Source organism: Helobdella robusta (assembly GCF_000326865.2).
Source record: "Helobdella robusta unplaced genomic scaffold HELROscaffold_5, whole genome shotgun sequence".
Lineage (NCBI taxonomy): Eukaryota > Metazoa > Annelida > Clitellata > Rhynchobdellida > Glossiphoniidae > Helobdella > Helobdella robusta.
The window spans coordinates 2855846-2871328 of NW_008705254.1; the positions used below are offsets into that span (position 1 = coordinate 2855846).

General features: G+C 31.4%; 3 protein-coding genes across 3 annotated transcripts; 2 read left to right on the forward strand and 1 right to left on the reverse strand.

Annotated features, from left to right (window-relative positions):
* Window positions 1-440: 440 nt before the first annotated feature.
* On the forward strand, window positions 441-2977 carry HELRODRAFT_163378 (hypothetical protein; the record flags this gene model as incomplete). Its single annotated transcript, XM_009027259.1, has 9 exons — window positions 441-545; window positions 837-923; window positions 1237-1362; window positions 1558-1675; window positions 1795-1894; window positions 2155-2279; window positions 2418-2518; window positions 2684-2791; window positions 2909-2977. The coding sequence occupies 9 exons, from the start codon at window positions 441-443 to the stop codon at window positions 2975-2977; spliced, it is 939 nt and encodes a 312-aa protein (XP_009025507.1).
* A 1494-nt stretch (window positions 2978-4471) lies between these two features.
* On the forward strand, window positions 4472-10489 carry HELRODRAFT_189195 (hypothetical protein). The gene is made up of 10 exons (XM_009027260.1): window positions 4472-4869; window positions 5292-5336; window positions 5581-6148; window positions 6383-6561; window positions 7085-7210; window positions 8053-8241; window positions 8753-8805; window positions 8913-9025; window positions 9455-9579; window positions 9719-10489. The coding sequence occupies exons 1-10, from the start codon at window positions 4606-4608 to the stop codon at window positions 10031-10033; spliced, it is 1977 nt and encodes a 658-aa protein (XP_009025508.1). The 5' UTR covers window positions 4472-4605; the 3' UTR covers window positions 10034-10489.
* A 186-nt stretch (window positions 10490-10675) lies between these two features.
* Window positions 10676-14956, reverse strand: HELRODRAFT_189197 (hypothetical protein). The gene is made up of 10 exons (XM_009027261.1): window positions 14831-14956; window positions 14537-14605; window positions 13967-14140; window positions 13601-13727; window positions 12961-13052; window positions 12619-12867; window positions 12310-12449; window positions 11705-11813; window positions 11001-11593; window positions 10676-10979 (listed from the first exon to the last, which is right to left on the reverse strand). The coding sequence occupies exons 1-9, from the start codon at window positions 14882-14884 to the stop codon at window positions 11426-11428; spliced, it is 1182 nt and encodes a 393-aa protein (XP_009025509.1). The 5' UTR covers window positions 14885-14956; the 3' UTR covers window positions 10676-10979; window positions 11001-11425.
* Between the last annotated feature and the right edge of the window lie 527 nt (window positions 14957-15483).

The following is a 15483-nucleotide window of genomic DNA, read 5'->3' on the forward strand; positions in this document are numbered from 1 at the left end:
TTTATTCAAAAGAATTACTTTTTCGTTACGTTATTGAAGTAAACAAATAACGAAGTTAAATCTAAGTCAAAATTTGTTAGCTTTTTTGCTTGTTATCGGTCAAAATCATTCAAAAATTTGAAAAATTCTTACTCCCAGCTTTCCCACTCCTAGTCTCCTCTGATCTGATCCGAATCCTCCTCAAATCAGATCTCAGATTACATATTCCTTTTTCTCTTGCTATCGAAGAGAAGAAAAATTTTTTAAATCAGGAGGCTTCTGTCATTATTCTATTTTTGAAGTCTCACTAAAGCTAAACATTTAGGATTTAATTAATAATATTTAAAAAAGTAAACAGTTAACTGGTTAACATCAACAACACCCAGCACAAAACTTCAATTGTCCAGAAATATTCAGAGATTTTTTGGCACAGATAGAGCATAATATTATCAGATTGTTCGATGGAATTACTGACACTTGTTGATTATGCACATCACAGTTTTTCTAAACCTGTGAAGTCCATTGCTCTTCCAGAAGATATCAATTCCAAGTGGGATAAAAGTCAGGTAACCTGTTCATTCCAATTAACAATTATTCAATTATATTTATAATACTTTCTTTTTGGTTGATGTTTCATCAAATTTTATATGAAATTGCTATAAAATAAAATATAATAAACTAAGTGACCTTCTTAAATTAATCAATAAATAACAGTTAATTGCATCAGTTTTTCTGTTATTTATAAATGAACATTTGTATTTATTTATGATTATTTCCATAGTCCTGGATTTGTTTATGACCCATTTTTCATTTAAATTTGAATTATAGAATTAAAAGTTGAAAAAAATACTTAAAAGGCTCTGCATGATCTTTTAAGCTTCATCTGTTACCTCAATGAGGCAGTCAGGAATAAGAAACTCACAGATCCGTGCCCTCTCTCTGAAGTGTTTAAGATTTTTTCTTGCTTAATTTTGCCTAAACTTAAAATTTAGAATAAGATTTTTTATATTTTTGCAAACATTCGTAAATGATGTTGAAAGATTCAAATAGATTTCAAAAATCAAATTGAAAAATGTACCAGGAACTAAGCTTAAATAATTTTAATTCCGAAACAGTGGTTCATTTTCCAGTTATCAATCTTGTTTGAAGCAAATTAGTTACCACCTACCTAGTTTTGTTTTTCAATTTTTGTATTTTAATTTTATATTATATCAGTCATTATTTTCTATAAAGTTTTTTTCATTGAAATTTCCAAAGACTGTGGAAGGGCTGCTGGAGTTGTTGAAGACAATGGATGTGTGGCTTGATGAGATACCTCCACTGGACCAACCACAGAGATATGGCAACAAAGCATTCAGGGATTGGTTCAAAAAAGTTCAAGAGGTTAATGCATAATTTTTGCTCTTTATATTTATCATGTTACCTAAAAACTTGTTTAACTAGATATGTCTTTAAAATACTTTAAAAATCAATAATTTTATTTGGAAAACCAATTATAAATCAAGTTTTGATTTTTTTTAATTTAATTATCCTTATATTTTATATACACGTAAATTTGTTAAATTTGCATTTTTCAAGAATGCTGTAGAGTTGGTGAAAAAAGCTTTAGATGAAAAATACAACAACGCAATAGATGAAATATCAGTATATCTGGTTGAAAGCATAGGAAACCCAATTCGAATCGATTATGGAACAGGTTAATTCATTGTTTTTTTCTTGTTTAAGATAACTTGCCGTAAAATAACTTAAATTCAAATTTTTATATCTCTCACTCTTCACCTGATGTTGTTTTCTCTCATGTTATTGACACTGCAGGTCACGAACTAGCCTTTGTGGCATTCCTCTGTTGTTGCTACAAAATTGGAGCGCTGGGAGTTGAAGACGCACAGGCAGCTGTTTGCAAAGTTTTCCACAAGTTCATCATTATCAATTGTTTCATACATTAGTTTTAAATTGACTGCTTTTAAACTGCTAAATGTAAAAAGAGAAAATTATTTTGTAGATTTAAATTGCTATGAGATGCTTATTTAAAGTTGAAAAACGAATTGTAAACCATTTTGAAATGCTTATTTATTTTGATATAATTTCACGGATTTAATAATATTAAAATACTAAATGATTGAAAATGATGTTTGTGGTCATGTGTTGAATGATGAGTCATGCTGCAACTTACAGTTACATAGAGTTGATGCGCAAAGTTCAGATGACATACAGACTGGAGCCAGCAGGTAGTCAGGGTGTTTGGAACCTTGATGATTATCAGTTCATACCCTTCATATGGGGAAGCGCTCAACTTATCGGTTTGTTCTGTTCTCGTTTTCTCCACTCACTTTTTTCTAATTAATTGACTCTAAAAATAACAGAAAATAAATTTTCATTTACTGTTTGTTAGTGTTCTGTCTAAGAGATGATTACTTTTACTTTACTTATTACAACAGATCACAAACAGTTGAGACCCAAATCTTTCTTAGACTTGGACATATGTAACACATTCGCTAAAGATTACATGTTTTTCGGTTGTATCCAATATATTAACAAGGTTTGTCCTGAGCATGAAACTACACATGAATCAGAAATATAGTGGTTGTATTCACCTCACTTGAAAGATATATTATAACATATAAGTTTAAAGATATCCGTGAAATAAACGAACATGAATCTATCTATTTTTATGGTAATTTTATTTGTAATAATTTGGTTGAAGGTGAAATCAGGACCATTTGCAGAGCACTCGAATCAACTTTGGAATATCAGCGGCGTACCAAGTTGGGCCAAAGTTAATCAGGGCCTCATAAAGATGTACAGAGCTGAGGTTGATGCATTTTATTACATAATCTTTTATATATTTTTGCATTCAATTTTCTCCAACCCACACATCCTTTGTGTCCTATCTTAAATTTTTAATATAGTTTTTAAATTAATTTTTTAGGTTTTGTCCAAATTTCCGGTGATTCAGCATTTCTTATTTGGATCTTTACTAAAAATATCTCCAGTTTGATTTCTACTTTTTTGATTATTCGTACTAAATCATTTTCCCTTTTTTGTTCATTAATTTTTTATTATATCGGTCACTTTCTTATGTTTTAAAATTTTTTATTAAAATAATATAAGATCAAAAATTTTAAATTTTATATACTTTCAAAAATTATTTTCGCTAAAGTTTAAAGTTCTGGCGTTTCAAAAGACTTGTTGCATGCATTTACCAAGTCTTATTTAGTTATAAGTTTCAGTTACGTTTGCGTTAAAAGTTTACGAAGTGGTAAGAAAATGATTTCAAAATTTTGGTTCATTTCGCTTCCAGTCAAATTTTTAGAATAATCATGCAACGGCTGCTTTGTGAGGGGTTAAACTGCAAACGTGAAATATAAAAAGACGTCTTATTTATTTATTCAATTCTCTCTTCAACACCCTCCAGGGGCGTCAACAACGAAATACTCAGTTCAGTGTATGTGTTTACACTTGAATTTAGGCCCCTTAATCATACTATTACGCTATCGTGCCTCCCATCGCATTGTTCAATCCACGCTGCATCTCGAGATATCGCTGATTGACCATTAGGTAATTGACGATGATACTCAGTTTCATCAATGATAATAGTTATTATTATTAGCTTAAAGCTAGACATTGATAACAATTATCAATACTTACTAGAAAAGATACAAATTCGCGTGGAACGCATACATCATATTGCAATGATAGCTGTACTAGCTAGCTACAATGAATCTGCCATGCTTTAATGATGGCATCGCATGTTTTATTCCAGTGCCATTAAATTAGATGCTAAAAATTTTTTTCCGAAGTCAAATCTGTTTTTGTAGATGCCAATTAACTGAAAACTTGAATATTAAGATGTTGAAACATGAAATGAAGAGGAACGCATACTCGAAATTTGCCTGCAATTGTAATTGACAATTGATGTTATGCAAGAGCACAACTATTCTTTGACTCGTCTTTGAAGCATCGACGAAGAGGTGCCAGTTCGTGACTTAGCGTTCACGGCCTAGATACGTTATGAGATTGTTAACATCGTTACAGTAGCAAATCTGATGTAAAATGCCGCATAGCATGCGTCTGAAGTTGCGTATTTCCGCACTAGCAGCTAAATTTCACTTTTTTTTATCGTAACTCGTACACTTGGATAATACATTCATTTCAGCCTGAATCTGGCGCTTGATACATATATATATATATATATATATATATATATATATATATATATGTATGTATGTATATATATCCATGATCTGGCGTCCTACGTACCGATCAGTGAACATTTCGTAAACCAAGGTTGCTCGTTTTTTATAAGTTAGAAAAGGTTAAAAATGATGGTCAAAAATTTTTCCTTTGAAAATAGTTTTCAGATTTGAAATCAGCCTGGAAAAATAAATTTAAACATTTGTTATTTCATTGGAAAGAAAATTCCTGTATGTCAGTGATCTAAGACGGATGGCATCATTTTTTTAAAAGTAAACTTACCTTTAATAAATAAAGGTGGGGCTTGATCTTCAATTTACTTTTAGTTTTAATTAGTGCATACATACAGATACACGAATAAATAAAAATATTTCAAAGTACAATATAATTAAATAAAACGTGATATTATTTCCACTATTTGATAAAAAGATTATGGCTGATCCTCTCTTCACCGAAGAAATTGTGAGAGAGTTCATGCTTTCTCACAATGGAAAAGTTTCAAATCCTGTTCTGGTGACACATTTTAAAAATTTTTTAAATGATCCAGTAAGAAAAGTAGCGAACAGGCAGCAATTCAAGACTTATGTCAACAACCTGGCAAGTGTCAAAATAGATCCATCTGGTGTGAAACTGTTGGTGCTGAAGAAAAAGTTTCGAGATGGAACTGAAGGTGGAGCTACCTCTGCTTCTTTTGAGGTCACTCACTTGATTGAATGATTGAACAGAGATGGGATGAGTTTTTTAAGTTTTTAATTTTAGTCCTTTTTTATGTTTTGGGTTTTTAACAAACAACTGAATTTGTATTTGATTAGCTTAATTAAGCCTAATATAATATTTGATAGTCTTTAAAGTCTATCTAAGAAGAACTTTTAACAAATTTCTCATCTTTTTATAATTTATAGAGACATAGTTTATTATCTTAAAACTTGTTTAAAAAAAAATTAAATTTTTCTGATATCATCATTTTTCAGTATTTTAATTAATTAATTATGAATAATTAATTAATAAGATAAAGAACTAGGTTCTGTAAAGTTTTTTCATTTGAAATTAATTAACAAATTTAATAAAAAATATTTATATTTGAATATTAAAAAACATTACTTTTAATGATCTTTTAGCCATCATCAGAGCCACCAAAACAAGTGCCTATACAGGAGAAAAAAGTGAATTAACTTTTAAATTTGCTTTTTTTATTGTTTTCTTGCATCTTACTTATTTTTATTATTGTGTTTAACCATTTTTTTCATTAAATTTTGAACATCTTCAAGACAGTGATGATAGAATTTATTAAAGGATTGCTCAATTTTTTCCAATGTATAATATATGCATATATATATATATATAGTTGCATATATATATAATTGAATCAATTATATATAATAAATTCTCTTTCATTAAATTATACAGGTAGTATCGACATCTTCAAAAACTCCAGCGAAAGCCTTGCAAACAAAAGAAACGGCATCAGACAAAACAAAAGTCCATGAGCATGCTGCCTCTGCTAGTGCACAATCTGAAGTTGTCGTAGAGAAGAAAGAGGGGATGAAGCATGAGGAGGAAAGAAAAGTTGTTGTTTCATCTGGCATTCCGGTTCAATTTTCAAGTGAAGAAGAACTTCTTAGTAAGCAGGAGGCTAATGAAGAGCAGCAGTTCACAAAACATGAAGATCAAGATCATGACCAGGATAAAACATTAGTTGAGGATGCTGAATTGAAAACAACTGAATCATATGAAAGGTTGTTAGAAAGCACCAGTGAAAATCACTTACAGACGGAATCTATCAAGTCACCTGAGGTGGTTGAAGCTACTGCTGTTGCTGCTGAAAAAATTGATCAACCTGAACAGGTGGCTGAAGAGAGACTTGAAGCTGTGAAAGAGGAAAAAACTTTAAATGCTGCAGATGTTGAAAGTTGTAGAACTTTCCAGCAACATTCTAACAACTGTTTGCAAGAGGGATTGAGTGCTGCTATGCAGGGTAGTTCATGGTGAAGCGATGATGTGTTTGTTGTACTTGCTTGCTTTTTTCTGCTTTTAACATTTATTGTCCAGTGAATTCATAGTTTGGTATGGGTCTATTGCAAAGTTTTTTGTTGTTTTTTTTGCGTTATTTTTTTTTAAATTTTATTAATTTGTTTATTTTATATAGTTTACAATATTCACTAAATAGTTGACAATTAAAAAATGTTTTCTTAATTTGCACTCGTGAAAGGTTTATCACTGTTCAATTCGTTCGATTCCTCATCACTGTCAAGCACTAAGGGACAATGTTCTTCTGATCAGAACATCACCATGACGTCATCATCCTCATCGTCATCTATACAATTGTCATCATTGATACCCACTTCTAGAGAAGACAGAAACAGAGATGTGGGGTTTTCCGTGCATGAAGTTAGTCTTTATACTCACACAGGTTTATTTCGATTTTAATACCTGAAATCTTAATCCTAACAACCGAATGTGCTTTCGTAAATATCTAGACATATTTAAGTATTGAAATTAAAATGACTTAATTTTAACATCCAATCAATAAGCGTAATTGAATTAATTTGTACTGTATATGTGGTTTCTACAAACAAACAATTCACTAATTATCACCGCTTTCTACTTGCGTTTTTTTAAAAGTAGGATAATTAGATTTGAATTTTTTTTGGGAAAAATTATGATTTTTTCTTTTGTATAGTTTAAGATTTGGTTGAAACAATTTAGCTTCAGCATTTTGTTTATCAGTTTGTTCATATGAGTTATTAAGTTGATCTGTAGAGAGTAAATCTAGTTTCTAATTAGCATTCTTCTTCGTGTGGTAAAACATTTATTAAATATCTTAATTATGATTTTTTTTTAAATTTCAACAGTTTTCATCACTTACAATGTTGTTTTGATATAATTTATCAACAAGTTTTTGTTTTGACAGAAACCATTTGTCAAAAACGTCAAAGAACTTCCTAAAGATTCGATAAGTTTTGATGCAACATCACTCACATCATCAATTTCAAACATTTCAAAGACACACGTAAAATCCAAAAGAGACACAAGAAAAGTTGGTTATGAGAATTGTTACTACTCTACATCCTGCTTTGTTGTTTGTTCTAGATTCTTTTTGAATCAAAAAGTCTGAAGCTATCAATAAGAGTTTGCTTTCTGTTCTGAAACTGGCTAAGATTTCAATTTTTTTCATATATCTGGTGTGGATATGTTGAAACATCTGCAGAGTCATAGTAACATCAAAACCGGCACGGAATGTTGAATCTAAGATTAATCACAATCTTGTGTACCCTAACAACCGAAAACAAAACTATTTTATTAAAATCTCAATAACTATTTGAAGCAGAAATAAATAAACCATTATTTTTCTAAATTTTTTTATCACTTTTTGCTTACATTTATGAATGAATTTATTGATGGATGGATTGTTGGAATGCAGCTTTGACTTATTATGAACTTTTCAATTATATGCATTGAATTATAAAATCAGCCAAAATATTTGGCACATGCTCCTACTTATCCATTGAATTTGCATTCTCATTCATTATGCATGTGTGTGGCTGTTATATAAATAGCACTGCTTCAACGTTCCAGACTATTGCGTTTCAGTATTAGTCTTTTCAAGTTTCCAGCTGTTTTAATTCGTTCTATAACTTGCGGATGTTGGCTTGGATGATCTGTTTTTAATTTTTAAAGTGTTTTGATACATGAGATTAATTAGAATAATATATTTAATTGTTATAAGATGACATCTTACTGATTCTGGGAAGTGTACATTGAAATAATTCTATTGTTCATTCATAATGTATAACTGCCTCATTTAGAAAAAAAACTAATGGTATAGTTGGAAGCATTTGATGGTAAAATTTGAAAATTCTGTATCACTTGTTTATTTAGTTGGCGGAAGTGAATGGTGAATTGGACGTCGTGGTGATGACGGACCTGGATCGTGAGTGGATGTTGAAATCATGCATCAGTGATTACCAGGCCATGTGCAAACTCCTACAGACGACACCTCACTTGGCGCCCTCGAGGAACCCCATAACGGGCTACAATGCGCTACACTGGGCCTGTAAGAATGGAAATGTATGCGTTTCTGTCTTTACTACTTTCTTCTCGAAAAGAAAATTTTTTTATGTGTTTTTAGCCATTAAATAATGTTTACATATTTCAAATTTTGATAAAATATCAATAACTATAGAGACATGCCAATAAATCGTTGCAACATATCGTCCCTTTTGTTGAAAATTACTAATTTCCTGTTTTTGCAATGATTATGTTTAATATAATAAATATTGTTGTTAGAAAGCGCTGAAATATTTTTTAAAGAAAATTTTTGTGCACTCTAGCTCAAATATCTGGTTGAAGTTAGACTTGTGAAAATAATTTCTGTTTCATTGTGTTTTTACATTTTTCAAATTCTTCACATATGTTGAATTTTTGTTCGGATTCCAGTTTGTTGTTGAGTGATGATTTGTTTTCACATTAATAAATCATTAAACTTGATGTTGAATATATTAAAGCTAACTAGTTTTTATGGTGGTTTCTGAAAACATACATCTGTTTTTCTCTCATCTCATTCTTATCAAATCAACAGATGGATGCTGTGAAGCTCTTGTGCGGAAAATACTCTGTAGATGTTAATCAAAGGTTTTTCACATTTTATGATATTTAACATTTTCTTCTGGATTATGTCTTATTGACCAAATAAATCATCATTTTAAATTTATTTAAAAATTGTTTCGTCGAAATTGCAGAACTCAGGGAGGCTACACGCCATTGCATCTTGCTTCAATGGGCAATCGCGAGGATATCGTTGAACAGCTCGTCAAAGTCTACAAGGCTGATGCCAGCATTAGAGATTACTCTGGTTGGTTAGATGGTTGACTGAGTGGTTGGTTGATTGTTTGGTTGGCTGGTTGTTTGGATGGTTGATTGTTTGGTTGGTGGCTGGTTGTTTGGTTGGCTGAATAGCTGGTTGGTCGTTTTGAATGTTTGATATGCTGATTGAAGGTACTTGATATAATTAATATTGTTTAATTTTATAAATAAATGATATTGATGATGAGTTGTTTGAAAAATCGTTTTGAAAGAACGTTTAATAGCTCATTTATTTCAAGTTTTCTTAAAGATGAAATTACTGTGATGTTAAAAAATGTTATAGTGATCCGAAACAAAATTTCATTTTTTTAATATTTCCAAGTTGTTAAAGTTTCGAAATAATGATAACGGAGATATAGGTTACGAAATGAATTTGGTAAATTGCATGATGAAATTTTCTCACCTACCATAACCGCAGGTAAGTTAGCTAAAGCCTACCTTGGCAACGCAGCATCAAACAGATCACAACAGTTTTTGTTGCCTCGTAAAATGGGTACAATCATTAACTACCCTACAGCTTCATCCACCAACAAACTCAACCAGGTCTTATTTATTATGTTCTTCCATGTTACAAATCTTTTAGAGTTGCCTTATTCATACTAATATTTGCTTAATTTAATTTCAATTTGGGTAAATTACTTGATTGCCTCCTGCTTTTAACCACAATTTTTTCAATTACAAGATTTCCATATCCCGTCCATTGAGTTACCACGAGAAAGAAAATTCGCATCCTGTGATATCTCCAGTTTCTACGAAACCTTTCCGCCATCAAGATTATTCTTCCTTGATGCCCCCGCCTGCTCAACTGCCCAACATTCTGAGAAGAAAGCCTACTACCACAAGCAACAAACCAATCCGACCTGCAACCAGTGAAGAGCAGTTAGCTTACAGTGATTCCGAAACAACTCCGACTTTCCAACCACTTTCGTTTGCAGCCCAACTCTGCACCAGCACCCCTGACTTTGCGGTAGCTGATGATGGAAGTAGCATCGTATGAATTGGATGCACGTGGGTAGATGAGTTGGATGCTTGTATCTTGAATGAGTTGAAACATGTAGTTGTAAAGATAGGACGTAGTTGTATGAATTGGATGGATGTAGTTGTATGAATTGATACAATCGGTTTTGTTTTAGACTCTTCCATGTCACCTAAACATTTGTTTAGTTCCATCTTTCATTTTTGTGATTTTTGCGGGTGTTTTTGGTTTAATCCAATATTTTCGTAAAAGCTTGTTCTCGATTAACAAGATTATATCCAAAGCTTTTTCAAATAAATTAATGTTTATTATAACCGGTATAATTGGTTTGTACTTATCATGTACAAAAAGCAACATATTAAAGTGAGTTTTAACAGAAATATCGGTTATTTTAGATCCGAACTTTTTGAAACTCCGGTAGCCAAGGCGCGTTATAAAAATAATTTGAAATAGAATAAATCGTTTTAATCGACCAAACTCGGTTTTTGTTAATCTTACACTACAATAGACGTTCGAATGTACGTTCCAAATTCGTTGAATAATTCTATATAACGGTTCTATCTACCCACATCTTAATCATGCATCTATATATGTCATCATATTTAATTTCAGCAAAGCTAGAATTTGACTTAATTTCTGATCACGGAAACGCAAAAATAGATGTTTGGAGATCGAAAATTTTTTATTAACAAATTTTGTTAACATCGAAACAATATGAGATACATAACAGTTGTTTACACTATTACTCCATTCCAGCTTCAAATAAAAGATTCCATCAACAATTTCTTAACTAAAAGTACACAAAACACATATACATTAATGTTTATTGTAACAAAATATAGGAACTGGATAAGCATTTAGAGATTGAGAGTTTTAACAAATTCATTCAAAAAAATTACTCATTCAGTATAACAAAAATTCCAATTAAAGTTTGTTCTGTAATATTTTGTGTTGAATAATCAGATTTAAGGACACGAACGCTTTGATAGGCGAGTGTTAATGCTGTTGGTAATTTCTCATAGAAACTTTTGAAACTAAACAACTTTGAAATTGAAATAAATAAAAATGTTAAAAGAAAGAAGCAATGAAACAAACAACTGATCATAAATTCCAAATTATTTTACAAATGGTTGGGAACATTTAAATAAATAAAAGGAGGCTTGAAACCATATTTAAAGAAAAAATGAAAATGTTAAGCCAAGGTAAACAATCCAAAACAAAAAATATCAATAAACGTGAAGCTAACAACTGACCTAAAGTTCTATATTACATCTCGTGTAATCGAATTCCAAAAATTTTTCCGACGAAAATTCGTACAAATGAAATTTTAATATTATAAAAATAAAAATTTATTTCACAATGACGTAATATGATTGACGTAAGATCTTTTCAGCTCATGATGCTATCTCATCTTCATTTAGTTGGAGTGATGAGGATGCTGGGGTCACATCCTCTAATCTTGTAGTTCTTGGGTATTTCACTGTAAACGTGGGTGTATAACTCATCAAGGACTGGTTCTGGATCTTCCTTTGCCTTCTTCACTGCATCCTCAACTTCCGCCTTGATCTTCTCATCGATCGCCTGTCGGTGTGTTATTCATCATTCAAGTATTCAGTGAAAGATGTTAGCAAATATTTAAAACTTTAAAAATATGAAGCTATGACATTTTTAAGAAAAGAATGTGAGGAGAACCTTGAACTCCTCAGGAACCATGAGGTTAGCTGCAATCATCCTCTCCTTGTAACCGGTGATTGGGTCTCTCTTCTGCCTCACTTCTTGAATCTGCTCTCTGGTTCGGTAGCTGGCAGACAATAGAAATGCTTTTGACTTATTTAAATATTAATTACTATCACACAGACGTGTTCAACATCCTATATTACTATATACTATTTGTAAATACAACCATTTTGGAAAGACAATGTAATTTAAAAACGTGTATTCCATTTTTTAAAATGATTAAACACAAATAAAATAAGTTTTTACGGGTAAAATAAAATCCTCTTATATAACTAGGCATGTAATAGAATTACTTTTAAGAAATCTATTTTTTTGCAGTTTGAACCAACAGAAAATATTAACAGTTAAGACCACGAACAAAAAAAAATAGTTTATATCACCATAAAAATGAACAATATCAGAGCACACATCACTATTAATGAAAACAACAGCTTACATGCATCTAAGCAAAGACAAAAACAACATTCTACATTGCCATAAAGTTAGACAACACCAAAATCTATGGTTTAAAATCAAACGACCCACACCAACATAAAGATAAAGAATGAAAGCTTGCAAACCTGGTTCCAGGGTCACTCATACTGTGCCCATGGTAACGGTATGTGGCAGCTTCCATAACAAGTGGTCCTTTACCTGCTCTCATGTACTCAGCAGCAAATTTTGTAGCTTCTCTGATGGCAATCACATCCATTCCATCTACCTATCAAGATAAAATTAATATGACTTTTTTTTAGTTGCCAAGTCTTGTTTCGAAGTTTTCAATATTTCAAAAGCAAAACTTTTGCACTTCTGTTGATCAATTGTAGATGCTTGGTATTTTATAAATTATATTGCAAACATTATTGAAACTATAAAATGGAAAGGCTGACCCATATGCCTGGAATGTAATCTCCCCTGGTGTAGTAGCAGACGCTTGCAGACGCTCGATCAGTACTGGTACCCATACCATAGCCATTGTTCTCACAAACAAATAACACCGGCAGGTCCCATAATTTGGCAATGTTGTAAGCCTCAAACACTTGACCCTGGTTGGCTGCTCCATCACCGTACAATGCAATGCATATATCATCTCTACCTTGGTACTGGAAGGCCAGGGCTATTCCAGCTCCCAGCGGAACCTAAACGGATAATAGCAATGGAAATTTATTTTAAAATAAAATTATCAAAATTATTGTTTATCTGAACCAATTCAGTTGTTGAAGGTGACGTACCTGAGCACCAACAATGCCATTGCCTCCATAGAATCCTGGTCCGTACATGTGCATCGACCCACCTTTTCCTTCTGCACAACCTGTTGACTTGCCTGTCAATTTTTAGTACTACCTTAATTCAACCTCTTGTTTTTTTTTTTTAGAAAAAATCAATTGCAATATATTTTGATATTACAGCATAGGCAGGCTAATCCTTTAAAATAAATGTTATAGATAGGGTGAGAGTTGAAAAAATGTTTACTAAAGTACAGTTTTTCAAAGATCAACAAAAGATGCAAAGTATAAATAATAAAAATATTTATGAATGTCTATATAATCTGGTTTAAAAAAACATTTATAAGAGAAACGTTAGAAAATTGTTAAGTAAGTTAAAGGTAAAAATTCAAAAACATCTCTCCAAGGTCAACTGTTAACAAGTGTACAATATCACCTAAGATGCTCGAATGTTAATGTAACCTTTTAAATGTAACTAGACCCAGGATTGGAGATAGATAAAATATGATCTAAATAACTGAGAAAATACATTAAACTGAAATAAAATGATATTTACAACAGGAATGTGAAGTTTTTTATTCAATACCAAATCAGTAAACTAGTGCAACAAAAGTAAATTTACAGAGACAAAAATGTAATGACGTGCCTGTGAGTTCAGCGAGAACATCGGCAACAGCTCGCCCTCTGATGTAAGTCCAACCATGTGCCCTGTAGGATGTGATCACAGCATCTGATATCCTTAAAGCTGCCGACATGCCAACACAACATGCTTCCTGTGAATCACATCCAACAAACAAACAAAATGAACTAATTCAGAAATTCAAGTCATTTTAATCTAACAACATATCAAATAAAATTGTAAAACCTCTTAAAAACAGCACATTATCAGTAAACTATTTTTTTAAAAATCTCATTTCAATGAATTCCAAAACCCCAGAAAAGATTTAGAAAAACAATTTTAAGGCAATTAAGACAACTAATTATTAGTGACTTTATTTTATAACGATTCTACCTGTCCTGAATAAAGATGGCAGAACCCTCTAATTTTTTTTTCTTTATATAAACTTCCAGCAGCTGTCTCCATTTTTCTGATGAGCTGCATCTGGTGGTAGTACTTAGAAGCCTCCTCCTTTGTCACCTTCACTGTCGTGGGAATTCCTTCATCAAGTTTGTGGTACTTGCATGGCTAACAAAACAATAGAAAATTTGTCTAAGGCCTCTTTAAGAAAACTAAAGATAAATTTTTAATTTCAAGAGATTACTTAACTAAGGAAAAAAAAAATTAGATTATAATATGATTTTCAATCATAAAAGCCTATGAAAAATATATGAAAATGTTATTTTCATATATATATATATATATATATATATATATATATATATATATATATATATATGATACTACACAACAAAAATCATCCAAAAAAACATTATTTAGCATTAAATTAAATTAATTTCGTTTAGTTAGTGTGTTTTACTGTATGTATATATATATATTATATGTATCTATGATAGTTATTGATAATAATAATAATATAATAAAAACAAACTTTAATTTTATTAAATTAACAACTTAACTGACGTTTTTTATTTCAATCATAGCTTCTGCCACTGTACTCTGCAACCTTACCCACTCTTTAGTGTTCTGCATCTGGTGTTTACAGACAGATAATTTAGTAAATAAAAAATGTTGGAAACACACAAGAAATAAATAATTATTCAACATTTTAATTTAAAATTTTTAGTAAAATTAAAGTTGGATAAGAAATGACATTTTATTTAATTTTTTTGCATTGGTGACCTTCACCGACGGAGACATCGGCGGTTACAAAATGACTGATGGCATATTTTTAACTTGGCAAAAAGTTAATCTCACCCCTCGGGCCACATTTGGATGCAGCAACCTGAGAACTTTAGTGGCAGCGAACATTTTAAAAATGAAAGTAATAATATCCGAGTCGTCGAGAAGGAATCAACATTCGACTAGCAGGGCTGCTCAATTTCTTCAATTGTTCGGTAACCGATGTTTATGCAAGTAATCGAATGTTTAAAAAGGATATTTCTAAGGATTCTAAGTATATGCAAAACAATAATCATCCGTGAGATATCCTTCAAATATTTCGCTTGAAAATTCTCATTCGATCAACTTATTAACTGTGAAAGTTGAAAAAAGCACTTAATCTGATTGTTGACCTAGAAAAAAGTGTCTTCGTCATTATATTCTTATTTTCGCTGATACTATCCGTGCAATCGTACGTGAGAGCTTCATGCCTCGATGACTTAGTTATGAGCTTGTTTTCAACTGGTTTTTAATAATGTTGCAATCTATTGAGAATCTCTATTGCAACCAATATATAGGAGGAATAAGACAAGACGATTGACCTATCTGTGTGACCGATATACTTAGAATATATAAAGTGAAATTGAAATGAAATTTTTACATTTGTACAGTCCGAGGTAATAAAAGAGAAGAAATAGCTATGATGTTGACTGAAATTTCCGCGAAAGAAAAGCTAAACTGAAGTGGCC

Excerpts from the sequence above, each read along its gene's own strand:
- HELRODRAFT_189197 (XM_009027261.1), bottom strand. The coding sequence starts at position 14,884 with ATGTTCGCTGCCACTAAAGTTCTCAGGTTGCTGCATCCAAATGTGGCC. Across the intron at positions 11,814-12,309 it reads ATGAGTGACCCTGGAACCAG|CTACCGAACCAGAGAGCAGA; the intron begins GTTTGCAAGCTT and ends ATTGTCTGCCAG. Across the intron at positions 11,594-11,704 it reads TGGTTCCTGAGGAGTTCAAG|GCGATCGATGAGAAGATCAA; the intron begins GTTCTCCTCACA and ends ACACACCGACAG.
- HELRODRAFT_189195 (XM_009027260.1), top strand. The coding sequence starts at position 4,606 with ATGGCTGATCCTCTCTTCACCGAAGAAATTGTGAGAGAGTTCATGCTT. Across the intron at positions 6,149-6,382 it reads ATTGAGTGCTGCTATGCAGG|GTTTATCACTGTTCAATTCG; the intron begins GTAGTTCATGGT and ends CACTCGTGAAAG. Across the intron at positions 9,026-9,454 it reads CAGCATTAGAGATTACTCTG|GTAAGTTAGCTAAAGCCTAC; the intron begins GTTGGTTAGATG and ends CCATAACCGCAG.